This window comes from Ischnura elegans, chromosome X (genome assembly GCF_921293095.1).
Source record: "Ischnura elegans chromosome X, ioIscEleg1.1, whole genome shotgun sequence".
Lineage (NCBI taxonomy): Eukaryota > Metazoa > Arthropoda > Insecta > Odonata > Coenagrionidae > Ischnura > Ischnura elegans.
This window is the reverse complement of record NC_060259.1, coordinates 94,916,215-94,932,718: the sequence shown is the minus strand read 5'-3', so window position 1 is coordinate 94,932,718 and position 16,504 is coordinate 94,916,215. Positions and strand designations below refer to the sequence as shown.

At 40.9% G+C, this 16,504-nt stretch overlaps 1 protein-coding gene across 1 annotated transcript in view; it reads left to right on the top strand.

Moving 5' to 3' along the window:
- Window positions 1-16,504, top strand: part of LOC124170993 (trypsin-1) — a 29,996-nt gene that overhangs the window by 10,150 nt on the left and 3,342 nt on the right. The window contains exons 2-6 of the mRNA XM_046550105.1: window positions 812-923; window positions 2,227-2,389; window positions 5,033-5,241; window positions 10,268-10,470; window positions 16,069-16,123. Of these exons, the coding sequence (XP_046406061.1) occupies window positions 812-923; window positions 2,227-2,389; window positions 5,033-5,241; window positions 10,268-10,470; window positions 16,069-16,123 (742 nt within the window). The remainder of the gene's footprint in view (window positions 1-811; window positions 924-2,226; window positions 2,390-5,032; window positions 5,242-10,267; window positions 10,471-16,068; window positions 16,124-16,504) is intronic.

Genomic DNA, 16,504 nt, shown 5'->3' with positions numbered 1-16,504 from the left:
TGAAAAACGACGGGAATAAACATGGCCCCATCCTTAAAAAATTGTCTCTCTCGAGGCCGCTTTCAATGCCGATATCAACGAAAGCCGTTACGGGTGTGCGTATTTCGATGACGCACATGTGTCCTTCCCTTTCCTTCATGAGTAACTGCAACCACGCAGCAGCAACGAAACCGTTTCTTGAATTTTAATTGAGTATCTACCGCTTCAAGTACCATGAGACGTAACTATTCGAAGACTAAATTTAAATTTGCCATTAAAAGACTTTATTTCTTGCGGCTCGAATTAATTAATAGGTTTAGGCTCGTACAAGGGGTCAGAGGCGAGGTCCTCCGAGACGAGAATAAGGTATTAGCATTAAAGCCGTTTTTCCCTCGGGGCCACCGCTGTACTTCCCCCCTTTCTACCAGTACTTTTTACTGTGCTTTGATAATTAAATTTATTTTTGACGTAAGGTACAATGCGGTGTCCATGTATCTAATAATTTTGCCTAACTTTAGATTGAATATGTCCTCCACTTAGATATAATCCATATACGTCACTGATTAAAACCATAACATTTCCTCGGGAATTTGGCAATTCTGTGCTTGCAATGACACATAATATGTGAAATGAAACATGTGGTTGAAATTTGAAAAGTCCTCATAGAAATTTACTCGATGAGTGTCAATTGCCGTCTGTAATTGCCAACGCAGTAATTGGCATCTGATTAGTAGGGATGTGTCAAGTAGAGTGACCAGAAAAGGAAAACTGCAAATGTTTGCCCCTGCTCGGCGACTTCTCGGACTAATTCTTTCTTCCTGCTGCCTTTCAGCCGCGCTTCCTGTGGGAAGCTCTGGCCAGCGCCGGCGATACAGTGTCCGACGCGTCTGCAGTCATCGCCGACGAGGACGACGACGTCTACGTGTCGAGAAACTGCAGCTGCAGTGAGTGCATCACCGCCCCTACACCCACGGAACCCCATTCCCTCATCGCTCTCCGCTGCTCCTATTCATGCCACTGCAGTCAGTTATCTTCAGCTTAAGCTTTATCCAACGAAAAAACTTCCCCACTGTTTATCATTCAGCATTTAATTCTTGCATCGTCATCACTACATAAAAAGACCACACGAAGGTGCAGAAAGCAACAATTAGGAATCGCGTCCCAATAAAAACTCAATTACCGATTATATCCTGTATACAAGTAGTCCTGGATGAAGCGCATTAAGTATAAGGAATTGCTTTAGCTTGAAGGTTGAGCTTAAGTGCTTTTACATTTTTTTATGTTATACTTCCATTCATTAACGTCACCTTCATGTTACTCATTTTTATTTATAATTCTAATGATAATTTTAAGGTTAAAATTTGTAAATTTTGCGATTTTAACCTATATTTTTCCGTTTAAGTTGTGATTTAATTTTAAGTGCCTACCCATATTTGTAAAAATTGTGATTTGAGTGAATTCTGTTGCCGTATGTCGTTGCAATGACCAAAAAACTAATGGGATTTTATACCCAAAATTCTTGTTACTGCTTATTGATGATAGACAGTGAACATAATAATGCATTGTCCTCAAAGTATATTTACAGTTTTCATCGGATTCAGAAGCAAATCCAAGACGCAACCAGTTTCAAGAGTTTTTAGTAGTTCTTGCGAACGCTAATTGTTTTTTGTTGTACTTGCGTTTAGTAGAGCCATGGCGATGGAAGCATTATACTCGTAAACGTGGGCAGTGGATTCATTTTCCATCCATAAGACCCAAACTTAAGGTGGGCGAAGTTGGATTTTTTACTTACAATTAGTGTATTCCACAGGACAATTAAAATTACTTGTACGTACCAGATTTAAAAAAAAACGTGTCGAAGCCATTTTGAATTTATCCTTTCCCAAAAACAATTCGACTGTATCACGTTAGATATACTTTTTACAACAGTTTATCCCATGTTCTAGTGTTATTATTTACAAAGTCTTTCCAAACCCATGACTCGAATCTGAGACGATGAGGTGTTTCTCCCCAATTGCATGCATGATAAAGCTTTATCAACCAGACATTGCACCGCATTTTTTCATCGATTCAAAATCCCCGGAGTGAGTTTACTATTCCATCTAGTTATTCCCAGTGGGGCATAATGAAATGACGACGTATGATAAAATGCCAATAGGGGAGAGCATGTTGGAGGAGCAAGTGATCGAGTGGATGGCATGGGAGGGGTCCTGGAGAGAGTGGTACAGCACTTGTTTTCCCTTGCAGATTGCGGCGTTCCCAATCAAGAGATTCGGATTGTGGGCGGACGGCCCACGGGCGTCAACCGCTACCCGTGGATCGCGCGCCTCATGTACGACGGCCAGTTCCACTGCGGCGGCTCGCTGCTCAACAGCGACTACGTGCTCACGGCTGCTCACTGCGTCCGAAGGTGACAAGCATCACCACACACACGTTTGAAACTCGCCACGCCAACTTGCATTACTTCCTTCGCGAAACCTTTCCATTGTGCAAATAAAAGTACTTCGTAAGGTTCACCAATTAATTTTAGTGAACAGGAACCGGGTTACACGACATTGTTACAGTTGCTGGTTTAACTGTGTTATGAAACCCGAGTCGCTTCCATTTAATTAACGTAATAGAGAACCTCATGAAGTGTGATACTTTAATGTCCATCATGCTACATTATGAGATTTTCAGAGTGCATAGGTACAGCAAACCATTGTCAGAATTTAACTGTCCCTCAAAATTGAAAAAAAATAGTCTCTGAAAATGTACTGAGGAAAACTTTACAAATAAAAAAAAAATGTTGACCAAGGTCAACTTCATTCACCCTGAAATTTTCCTGGTGATTTCACAAGTTTTAAGCAAGTCATCGGTCACCAAAAAGGTCGCTCGAGCGGCCAGACTGCTGATGTTTTCTCCATGCACCAAGCATTTCATTTAAGCATACAGGATTTGCATGTACATAGTATATTCTAATGCATTAGTTATATATTGCTATTAATTACTGTTTCCGTCAGTTTCGATCATGGGGTTCGAGTGCCCTAAAAGATCTTTTGTTGGCACCAGTTCAAACCCAATTAACTCTTACCGTGCTGACCTTATTGCAACAGATCTCTACCCTAGTGCTGGCCATTTTCAATGCTTTTGTTTTTTTTATTATCAACCAACCTTTGATGCGAGGAATAGGTGCTCGGTATCATTTCAAAGAATGAATTTGGCTTTTTTATTTCTTCATTTAGAGGTTAAAATATGGCAAACTAAGGTTATTCGAAGGACGGATGGCGTAATATTACGCCCAAGCACGCAAAGTGTTAAAGGTGATTGGCTGCTTTCCTGTTCTCTCCCGCGTCTGTTCATCTCAGGCGACGACATGTTTCGCAAACGTTGCAGTGTGCTTCTTCAGGTCCGAAGTGTAGGATGCAGTTGGTGATTCCCTAATATACCTTTCATTCAGCCGGGGGCCGGTTCGTTTTGGTGCACGTTTGAGAAACATGTCGTCGCCTGAGATGAAGAGACGCGGGAGAGAACCTGAAAGCAGCCAATCATCGACACCACTCCGCGGAAGCCTTCTCTCCATCACCAATTAAAGATATTCTTTCTTACCTACATATTTCCCCTAAACCCAAGGGAAAAGGTTTTCCTATTATTATTATAGTATTCTACCGATTAAGGTAGGTTTCCATGGAGTGAAGTGATCTGGAAGCCTCTCTTTCCTTCCAGCACTGCCTTCTTTAATTTACTGTAAGGCCTAATCCCTTTCAATCCTATTCTTTTCCTTCCCCTCCCTCGTTTCCCTAACATTCTACCCTCTAACACCATTTTCAACATCCCCTTCCCGCTAAGCACTAACTCCATCCATACCTTCTGTCTCCTTCGTATCTCATCTAAAAGCTGCCTCTCCTCACCCACCATGTCCAGCACTTCGTCGTTCCTTTTCCTCTCCGTCCATTTCACCCTCTCCATTCTTCTCCACACCCACATCTCGAATGCCTCCAATCTTCTCTCGTCTTCTTTCCTCAGTGCCCACGTTTCGGAACCGTAGAGAGCTACACTCCAAATCAAACTCTTCACTAAATCTTAAATATTTCCAACAATCAGCATCGTTTTTTTTATTTCTTATATTTCACGTTTTGCTGTAATTTGTTTACATTAAAATTCATATGAGGTAACTGCTTCATCATTGTTTCTTCTTTTAACAGCACTAAAATCACTCACCATACAGTGACTGTAAACAGCAAATAAATGCAGTGCAGAACTGCAGTTTTTAATGCACTTATGTACACAAAATGGGATTGATCGGAAGATATTTTAAAGGTTGGGGAATTCGAAAAGAGTACGATTAATTATCGTGAATCCCCCTCAAATAATTTTAAATGAATATTTATAGAAAATATATAGGCATAGATTTTTATTCACATTTATAGACGTGACTATATTCAGTCACATGTCCTTGGAATGTGGGCACCATCCGGGCTCTAATTCTTAGCTTCAGTGAATTTTGAGTGCATTCCCAAAACTTTGACAAAATTCTGTTTATTGTTATGACATTTTATAATTAGTTAAAATCCTATATGACTGCTTACATTGAATTCCTTAGTTTCTTTGTACTCACTGCCGTATTGTTACTCGTTCAAATTTAAACCAAGAGACATAATGACTTGCCATAAAATGGTTTAAATTGCAATAAACAACGTCAAGGTTAGGTATCGGAAATAACGTACATGCATTTATAAATTACTTAAAACATATTTCATTAACATAATCAAACGTTCATCGACGGAAAGGTACGCCTCATATATTTACCTATTAAAACTTCCAATTTAAACTGATCCATTCATTACACGCTACCTGGTAGCGAATTATAAAGCCTTGGTGAAATTTTTTTAAGGGCTAAAGTTAGCCTGAAAATTTACCACCAATTTTATTTCAATTCCTTTCATAATTGATGGTGAGGGGGATCGTTCGTGAAAGACATGTTTAAAAGAAGTGAGTGTCCAAGATCCATTGGATCCATTTCAAATGTGTGTGTTGTTGTCGCCTCGCTGACTCTCGCCTTCCCCGTCCGCAGGCTCCGGCGCTCCAAAATGCGCATCGTCCTGGGCGACCACGACATGCACTCGGCGCACGAGACGCCCATCGTGAGCCGCACCGTGGCCGCCGTCATCCGGCATCGCAACTTCGACCTGGAGACCTACAACCACGACATCGCGCTGCTCCGCCTCCGCAAGACCGTCTCCTACAGCAAGCGAGTGCGACCCGTGTGCCTGCCTCAGGGCCGTGAGTACGCGATCCATACATCACATCCATTCACAAGGCGTAGCCAGAAATTTCGTACGGGGTGGTTCAAAACCAGGGGGGAAATTTTTTTGAAAAAACAGGGCACTAAATAATGGGTTTTTAACTAATTTTAACACTTTTCATAATCAAAAAACTTAATTTGCTCAAGAAACATTTTGTAAATTCCTTATTTTTCAATATTTTGTTTTCTTTTACGAAGGACAATAATTGTGGTTTTATATTTCGGGGGGGGAGGGTGTATCCGGACCCCTCGGACTCCCCCCTCGAGGGGTCCGGACACACACACCCCTGACTACGCCACTGTATCCATTGAGACTTCCTGAATGTGCCACGCACATTCTCATTAACGCATCAGTACCTTGCATTGTTAATGCAGCTTCATAGAAAATATTAGCCATACGTTGAAATGAGCACATTGGCGTACCCAGCAAGGGTCAGGGGGGGCAGCTACCCCCCTAAAATTGCAAAAGTCTTCAAGCAAAATCAGTACTGAATTGAATCGAAAGTAATCAACAAATTTTCTTTAAACCCACGAAAAATGATATATATATATTAGTATAAGAGATGTAACTAAAATAAAACTATTTTTTCAAGGAAATAATCTCATAAATCCCATGGCTTGCCCCCCCCCCCCCTAGACCACGGCTTGCCCCCCCTAGACCACGGCCCCCCCACCCCCCGCAGTTATGGTCCTGGGTACGCCCTTGAATGAGCACTTGATGGGAAATTATACCCCGTTTACACTACGATCGTATCGACGTTGACCGGACTACGGCGCGTTTACACGTCTTAAAGTTACCATCATAACTCAGTGCTGCCCTCGTTGTGGAATTGTGTCAGATAACAACTGACGACGTGACTGCGTGACAAAATTTAAATCCTGGAAATTAAGAAGCAAAAGAACATTAATGTTTTCATGTGCTAAAACTAAGGCTATACCGAACTGTCTGTAAAACTTCAAAAAATGTAGGATTCATTATGGGAATCTGTCCAAAATTTAACAATATTCATACGGTAAAAACAGTAGATATGTCGCTTTGCTACGTTCCAAATTGGAATATATTGTTTACTGGTCACCTTATTAAAATATCGACTCCATCTGGCTTGAACGTGTACAAAATAAATTTCTCAAATTAAATAATTACGACTTAGGAATGTCTCTGTCTGATTACAACACTTCATATCTTCAATCCCTTGTCAATTTGAAAACCCTTACACGACATTACGATCCTCCAACAATGCCCTATTCCTCTTCAAAATTATCAATTCCTATTTAAATTGTTCCTATCTCCTTTATTAGTAAATTTTAATGGATCCCGTCATAACTATACAAATCCTCACCTGCTAGTTTTTAATTACCAAAGAGCAATTATGTCTTCAACTCACAGCTATCCAGAATGATGTGGTATAATTAACACTAGTCATAACAGTCCGTGAAGCCGATTCCTTGATAGAATATGTCAAAAAATTTAATAATATTCACGCATTGAAGACAGTACATGTTGCTCTTATTATTTAACTAGAAAAGGTTTATATTTCGGCTTAATTCGGTACAAGTATTCATTTCTCCATGTCTTCATCTAAATGTTATCGTTATTTGTGGCGAATTTTATCGTGGAATCCTGCATTCAACGATTTTAATTGGTTAACATTTTGTGTATGTTTGTTATTTTCCATCATCTTTAAAGTATAATGTAAAGATGCATGGTTATGGGTTAACCTGTATATAAAGAAACACATAAAACTGGTAGAGTGTAGAATATCCGATATCATTTGCTAAATAGAACATCAGAAAAAAACTTTCCCCTTACGTCCTTCCATTACCTGCTCAATAATGTCTTCAGTCGTTGCCATATATCTTTGATATATTATATTTATTTATGAAATATCAATTATCGTATCAAGATTGCAACGGCGCGAAAGAATCGTATATGCATCGATCTTCATTTCCTAACTCTTTTTTTTTGGCGCACTGGCGCTAACCATCGTAAGTTTGGCAGTGTTAGGTACTAAGGCCTACGATGGTAACTCTGCGCGTTTACACGTTTTGAGGTTACGCGCGTACGGATCAACGTCGATACGATCGTAGCGTAAACGGGGTATCAGCTTCACAGCTTTGGGAAGAAATATCCGAGTATAAAAAACGCCATCTATCATCCCTTAGCTGAACTAACAGCTGACTGTCGCACGCTCGCTTTTGAAAATGAGTTTGTGCGCCGCAACATTGTCTTTTCTGGAGTTAACTTCTCCGTTCCGAACTAGCAGTAGCGTCACTATGATCGGATGGCCTGGGGTAGCAAGCTCCATTCCAAGTAATGGGGGGGGCCGGGAAAATTTCTGAAAAATGACATGCCTGGAAATAAACTTTACATCATTTTGACAATAAAAATTTTAACTTTAAGCAGATGCAGTTATTAAATGCTACAAATAGGCAATGATTTTAAATATTTTTTTTATTTGGGGGGATTTATACTCTCATCCCCCCCATAGTTACGCGACTGCGAACTATATCCATTTTTCCCTTCATCATGAGGGGTCTCCTTCCATGATTCACGGTTTTGATATAAAAAAATTGTAAAAAGCGCATGAAAAATGTAAGCAAATAACTACAACACTGCGTGTTCCAAAATTTTCACGCTGCCTTTCTCGCGAATTCCAAATCGATGAAACCCAACGCTAATTTTCACATATTTCCGCTCTAATTTTTTTTCTATTAACGCCGCCATTGGTGGATGGATACTGGAATCTCACGCCTAGTGCTTCGTACGGATAATTCAATGCTATTTTTTTCATGACTCTTATGCTTCCAGACAAAGAGAAAGCCGCTCTTCAAATTTGAGGCAAAGTGTAGAGTAATCTAAATTAAGTCAGCTTGTGATTGATTAATTCATTTGAAGTAACTGGTATATTACTAGTCAATTACATTTTTGCTAAATTGACTGCAATCGGAGACATTTAATTTTTCACAGTATGCCCAATTCTTCAATTTCTTGTGTCCGAGAAGTTCTCTCTCAATTTTATCCCTTTGGTCCGCTAATCCGTATAATAGGGTAGTTTCCTTCATCAAAGAAAACGAAAGGCATTGATTGCGATTCGTTACCCACCATTAGTGTATTCATAATGTAGAAATTATTTGGTTTTAGAAATCCCAGTTTAGGCGAATGGCAATGGTCAATTTTAACTGCATTTGAAAAAGGCCAGATTGGCGCCCATGCGATGCCACTCCACGTGACGTCACAGGGACCTGGTTTCTACGCGAGAGGATAGGAGTTTTACATCGTCTGAGATTACTAATGCATGCATGAGGCACTGAGTTCAGGGAAACATGTCTTAATAATCACCTGTTAAAACTGCCTAAGGTCGGAAAGTTTCCTTCGTTTGTTAGGGTATTAATAATCCTTATTTAAGCCAAGCGCTACCTGCTAGCAGGGTACTCTGCTACCTGCTAGCAACCTGCATCGTATCAGCGCTCAAAGCGTCGCCCAAAGTCACCTCACACTGCGACAGCGGGAACCAGAATGACGTCACACGGCGTTTTCCCAGCATTCATACTTGGCCGTAGCGTTTTCGCGCGCTTAAAAATTTTCACTTTTCATTTAATCGCGAAAACAAGATATCTTCATTGAAAAATATAAAACCGTGAAACACGTACTCCAGGAGTAATAATCTTTCGATTTGGGTGATATAAAAATAATAGGAAACTATCCTATTGGTCTCCGTATTTCGTTGGTGTCTTGTAAGCGTTTCCTTCCCTCAGTGATGCCAAAAGCACTCTACCAGCAGAAATAATATGAAAATAATCAGTAATAAGGATAAGGTTATGGGCTCGTAACCCATATTTGTTTTACTACTGATTGTGATGGAGGTTGAAAAGTGATGAGACGAGTATTTTGTTCGATTTTAGATCCGTCAGCCACTCGACAAATCGACGTCTCGGAACCTTTGGCAGGTAATTCGATGACGTCACCCACTTGGAAGTAGTGAAGGCAGATAGAAGGGAAAGATAAGTCACAACGGATAAATCTCTTCTTCAATTACCGTTCTCTCTTTAGTTTAAAGTTCACAAACATACGAAAGTCGCCGCCCACATTTCATGATTTGGTGACATAAGGAGAGTTCAGGCTCGGCAAATTGTTCGCGAAGAACTGCTTATTGAGTGAGGAGCTCGCTTACAAGAATGTAAACAGCAACGAACCACGCGAGAAGGAGGGGAGTCACTCAGAAGCGGTGACCCGCACGGCACGAGTGTGTGACGCCATCAACTTATCTGGGAAAGGATCGAGGCCGTGGATTTTTGGCTGCGAGCACCTCAATAAGTTAGCATATGATCTTCAAACTCAAAATTACGGATCTCTTCATTTTTAAACCTCTATCGAAATTAACAAAAATAAAAAATGGTAAACGAGTCTGCTGCCATTGAAATATTTTGTTCGTTTTGCAAACATAAAGATTGAGCTCATATTGCCCCCAATAGGATATTTTTGAGTCAGGTTCTAAGAGCATTCACTGGCTCATTAACCCCTTTTACTGCCAGCCCATTTCAGGGGGGATGTACGAAGACTGCCAAGGCTATTTACCGGAATTAGCAACTTTTAAGATGTAAAAAATTTTCAACTACTTAATCTCATATAATACGCCTACATTTGTTTCCCAATTCTTAAGATATATTTATATCTTATAACCATAGATAGATTATGGGGGTTTACATAAATTACAGCCGTTGAAAAGGCTACCATCACGAAAAAAAAGTGAAATGATTCGGGCCGATAAATCGGCCCCTGGCAGTTTTCGCTCAACCAGCGAGGGCCGATATATCGGTATGGTGGCAATAAAAGGGGGGAGTATATCGCTCACTGGAGTGTTTACATTAACGGGCGACGCGAGGCGGAGGAGTGTGTGAGAAGCGGACACAAGTGCGTGGCGTCGTCAACTTTTCCGCGACAGGAGAGGATGACTTGCCACTCGCTCTCCCCCCAGCTCACGAGAGTCCGTCGTTTGCTTGCAGCGTCCACGGAGCCGGCGGGCAAATTGGGCACCGTGGTGGGATGGGGTCGCATCTCGGAAGGCGGCACGCTGCCCTCGGTGGCGCAGGAGGTGCAAGTGCCCATCCTCAGCCTGCAGCAGTGCCGCACGGACAGCAAGTACCGACCGTCCAGGATCACTAACTACATGATCTGCGCCGGCAAGGGATCCCAAGACTCGTGCCAGGTGAGTCCATTCATCCAATTGAAACACTTCGTCACGCCTTGGTAACTCGCGGAAGCTTACTGCAATGGGTCCAAAACCTTACTTTGCTTCCATCGATATAAACACAGAAATTTCTCGAGAATGCGAACGCGTTCGTGACGGCATTCAAAAACAAAAGAAAAGTCGGTCCCGGGAGAGAAATAATTCCATCTCTTCTTCGTGAGAACATTTCGGCCTGCTCTTGCTCCATAATAAGCAATTAATTGAAAAAAGGAATATGTAATTAAGTGTTAAGGCCAAGCAGTTAAATAAAAATGTCCGCTGGTGATATATCCTCAGCCCTCGAGCGGGCGCGCCTGATATTTTTACACGATCGGGCGCGTGGCGTACTTTGTCCACGATATATGCATTTATATGAATACACTTGATTTTTGTTAAAATGTATCTTTATTTGAAGAACTTATTTCAAGCTTGTACATTTGTAAGTGATACAGATATAAAGGCACGCAGGTGGTACACGCCAAGGGTGTCGGATACCTCCTGCCGATCTAAAAAAAAAGCTACAATACTTTGTGCTTTAAAAACTCACGCTATAGACAATCAAAATGACATTGTAAGAATACATGAGGCCATTTAAGAAAAGAAAAGCACGAGGTACACGGCCTGTCGCGCGGCGTACTTTGTACGCTATGGGTGTCGGTTCCTCTTGCCGATTTAAAAATAAATTAGTTACAGTACTTCGAGCTTTGAAAGCTCGCACTATAGACAGTCAGAGTACATTGCAATAGTACACGAGGCCATTCTAGACCAGAATGAACGTACAATGCTGAAATCCTTTGTTTTCGAAGATTGGCGTACTTTATACACCAGCGCGCCCGCTCGATGGATAGCCATCCACTCCTACAGCGTTCAAAGTAGAACTGCTTCATCTTCAAAAATATATCAGTTAGTGATCTATTCGCAGCCGCTGTCCACTCGCTCGAGTCGAGCCCGACTGCCGTATCAGTTACTTAGCAGTGCAGCAGTGCTCTTCGCACTGAATCGCACACAGAGTCACACGCACGAGTTCAACCGGCGAGGCCGCTTAAGCAATCAGCTACGAATTTGTGCCCTGCATTTTTCCTTTAGGCGGCCCTCCATCATTCCGCATTTCTTCTCTTTTATATCCTAAAACGTTTCCTATGCATGCAACACGGTGTCATCCTAATAGAAATTGTCTTTCTAAAATTGTCTTCATCGTACCATTGGGTTTCATAATGAGGCCAACGAAGTCGACCAGTATTCTTGTAAGAGTTTTCAGAAACATTTTCTCCCATCTTTCTAGAACAGTTTCATCGACGAGAATTTTCGTAACTAACCCGCTTTCAGTTCTATCATCGGCCACTCAATTCGATCATACCAAAGATACCGTTATGAGGAGTGATTGGCGTGTATACATAATTTATTAAGTGCTGAAAATGGCTCCTCAGTTTTTAATCATAAAATTTTCAAGTCGATGCCTCAAATTGGAAAATATTTCTCATAAGAATGCTATTTCTTGTTTAAACTTCGTATTCTTGAATATTGTTCTATTTTAGCTACGAATATATGAAGAAAGGATTGATTAGTGTGATCTCTTGTCGCGTCTCTTACTTGAATGCCAATAATTCACTGAACACAGGGTCTAAGACTAAGGTGGTGGTGCCGACTGGTAAACAGTAGTCCATAATATCAGAGAATAAAATTAATTTAATATCAACTGTGATTTTGGAGCCGATTGTATGGAATGTTGTTCACAAAGAAGATGGTGGAAGGAGCGTAGGGAGCGCAAAGCCACTAAACGAAAGGACCTGGCTTCGAATCCCGGGTGCATAGAGTTTATGTTACTATAGAATGTTCCACTAGGGAGCAGTTACCGCGCTACTGTGAAACCCGTTTCCGCGCATTAATTCCCACTCAACTTAGGCCCTTGTGGCGCAAGAATCGGTAGCTGTCAATGTATTAGGCTTTGAATTCCCTTCAGAGCTCAGTAAGAAGTAAATACTGTCGTAACCCAGTGGATTCGGTGTTCGATTCCCACTCTGAGGTTCAAAAATTGAATCTCGTCTAAGGTACTTTTTTCAACATTTCTTTCTACTTTTTCTTTTACCGAAGCCTGCTTTTCACAATTACTTTCATGATTTTCACAGAAATTTTTACTTTTTCTCTGCGAGGATTTTTTTTGCTTTGGCAGCATGTGATGTTTTCCCAATTTTTCTCTTTGAATTATTTTATTTCCTTGTCACAACAAGACGCGTTTTTAAGATACGCATGTAATTGGATTTCTTTTATATTGCAGTACGGATTTGTTAAAACTTACAATTCAAGCCTAGTTTTCAAATCGCTGGAAAAGAACCGTTGATATCCAGATAGAGCGAGCCAGGGAGGGAATGGGTCCTTCCTCCGGAGTTGGGGACAGTCAAACCATGTTTTTACGCTGCGAGCTGTCACTCCTCTAACAAGAGGCTCCATAAGAGCGTTTTTTGGTGACTAATGGTTTTTACACCAAGAGAATTATCAATTTTAAAGCTTTCCGGTTATGTTTTTTTCCTACTCCTCAGGGTGTTAAAAGTTCGAATAACGGAATCCGATTCGAAAACTGGGCATGAATAGCAAGAATGAGTCCATAATATCATATTGCGACGTAAAAGGAAAGCAAATACATGCGTATCTTAATAATGCGTCGTGTTGCGTCAAAAAATGAAATAATTCATAGGAAGCTTCCGTGTGAAAAAATTGGAAAACATCAGACGTCTCAAGTGCACAAAACATTTCCTCGTAGATAATTAAATTTTTTAGTGAAAATCATGAATATAATTGTGAAAAGCAAGTTTCTGCAAAAGAAAAAGTAGAAGGAAATTATGAAAAAATTAACGCAGACAAGAATCGAACATAAAACTTCAGAATTATGTTCCAGTACCATAACCACTAGACCACATGTACAAGTCCTTTCACATCATTTTGAAGGGAGAACATTTCGCTTGTAAGAGTTTGACTACGTTTTTTAAACTATTAGATATGAAATCGAGCTTAATATTACTTCATTGAGCTTGATTTTGATCAATAAACGATTACATTCAACGCGTAGCGTATCTCATGCGGGCTAATACGTATGTTGACTTGTATCCTAGCGACCGGAGCGCTGCTATTTATTACGACCGGTGGGAATCAATGGAACTATAGAAGTGGATAATCCTGTGCAGAGTACTTATGCCCGGGTGAATCCTTGGGGCAGTCATAAATTCTCGAATAGGTGTCCCAGGAAAATAAAATGGCATCTAATGCCAGTAATTCGTGAAATTCGCACGCCTGCGGCTTAGTCAGCGGTGAGCTCTGGCCTCACTGATCCAATCCCACCTTTGCGTTTAATCATTGAGCGAGAGGAATAACAATGGACTACGCATCAACATATTTTTTTATTACGAACTCACAATTTATTATGTAAGATACCATCTAACCAGAGCGCGCGATTTAATTGAGCATTGAATTATCGCACCGTTCAGATGAACGCGAAGGCAAAGGGTGAGAAATAATTACATTAGAGTTCATGTTTACAGATGCCATACAGCATCAGATACGAGTAGTGATAACTATAAGAAAAATTAAGCGCTAGCATAATTTTCTCCTTGAACCATTTCCAATATTTTGTAATACACCCCATATAAAGCCAAGCTACATCCGTAATGTGTATATATGAACATTAATGTTTATATTTTCCGCATTAGACCAAAGTGATTTTTTTGGTAGAATCTCGAGGAAAACGGTGACCTAGCCGATATCTAGACTGAACAGCCTTCTATCGGAGGAGAATGCTCGAAATTTGCCGTTGTTAATTATTTTATTTTCAGAGAGATACGAATTGGGTTCCTCTGACACTCAGCAGCATTATGAAACGGTGAAAACCTACTCAGGTTTTCACCGTAATCATAATTACTCTCAACCTAATGTAGCGAGTACTAATACTTAAAAATCACCGCGATTTAGCATTGATGTTATGTATTTTTCATTCCATTTGTAACTACGAGAAAAGTATTCTGATATATTTCAGGCGAATTTTAGAGCGCAGATATCAGAACGAGGAGAGACTCCGTAAGTCTCGCCCATTAAAGAATAACAATTTGGTAAAGTTCACTTAATTTTAATGGGTACGATCCGTTTTTCATTTACTCTACGTTGCGTTCGCCTGGTGCCATCGTATCCATAGTGGAAATGTTTCCCCAGCGTAAATTCAGTTACAGTGAATAACTCAAATGGGTCGATCACGTACAGAGTTGAACGCGAGAAAAGAAGTTTATGCAGTCAGTGCCGTTACTTCGATTCCATAATGATTTTTTGCCAGCACATATTATTCTTCGAGTTTTTCCGACCTTGATCGGTACGAAAAGTTCACAGTCTCATTTTTAGGTCACGCTTGGTAATTAATGTCAAGGTAATTTATGCTCGTAAAAAACGTGTGCATTGTGCGATAGATGAAAGCTCGACGCCGAGCGTTGGCGGATGAGGTAAAGCCATTATGCAGCGCTAAGACACAACGGTACTATATTCCAATTCGCAATAAGGAAATGCCCCTTCGAAGCGTCAGGAGGAAGCGCGCTGCCTGCCACGCCGGCTATCGCTGCTGTCGACCAGAGCTTCTGCCCTTTTCCTTCCACGGAAAAGCCTTGCCATGCCTTTGGATTGTGCGATTCTAAATGGCGAGGCCTAAATTAACAACGCTGCAATCCAGGTCGTAACCGAAAAGAGACTTACTAAGCCAAAATTTGAAGTTAAAAACAGCTCTTTCCGTGGGTTTACTGCGTTATAAAATGTTGCCATCTCACCAACTGGCTAGAGGCAATGTTGGGGCCAAAATGCTAATAAATGAGCACCAATACTCGTTTCTTTATTCCTTGTCGCAAAGTTGTCCATGATAAAAACATGAATGGTAATTTCCACACTATTTAATTTAACATTCAACGACCGACCATGGTTACAGCAAAGTTTTGAAACCATGGTCGGCCGTTGAGTTTTAAATTAAATAGTGTGGAAATTACTATTTAAGTTTTTATCATGGATAAAGCAAACTTCCACAAAATCAAGCCTGAAACGATTTTATACGTGCAAAATTATCCAATCATCCTTATCCTTGACACAAGATACCTGCGGTTCTTGAGTTTCTGAACGTTCCAAATGGTCCCGTGTTTGTACTGGCAAATATATCGCCAAATAAAGTGCCACGTATTGATGAAATGTTCCTCTTCACCTACTGGAAAGTTTATTCATTTACTTTCCTTTAATTACTCCTTAAATACTATGCTGAGAAAATTTATAGCAATGGAAAATAAAAGAATAAGCGTAACCTAATTCTAATACTTCAAAATGGATATCAGAGCAAGATGATAAAGATTGAAATAATTCCAAATCCCATATAGTGTGCTGGCATATCCTTCGATTGCAATAATTAAAAAAAACAAGGCGTAGTCGCATATAACCTTTGTGGTGAGTTCGGACCATCTTGTGTCACTACCCTGTCCTCCACTAGTTTGCTACTAACTATTGACGTGCATTCCCCGACAGCCTTGCGCTGCTGCTGACGTGATGATCTCTTTCTCTCGCCCACAGGGAGACAGCGGTGGGCCTCTCCTCGTCCAGTCTGGGGGCAAATTCGAAGTGGTGGGTGAGTATCCAATGTCGCCGCGGCCTTATCATCAAACCAAGTCCTAATACCCAATCATTTGCTTTCCAAGGCCATCACAATTTCCCAGTATCTTTGTGAGGGCAAGCTATATAAATTCCCATCTACGAAAAATCTTAGGATTTTCCTTCCCCATAGGAAAATCTTTCTTTTTTGTAGAAACTTTAAATTATGGTTTCGCTAATAGTAAGACCCGCCCGCCTCTGTGGCGGTGCGGGATTCCTCTTCCCTTCCAACCCTATCCTGTCCCAGGAGGCGTCGTCGGGCTCCTATCGCGGCGGCGCCTCCTTCCTTTTCCCTGCCTTGTCCTCCCCCTTCTGCGGTGCAGAGGTGATAAGCTTCGGCTTTAGACTTCGGCCCAGG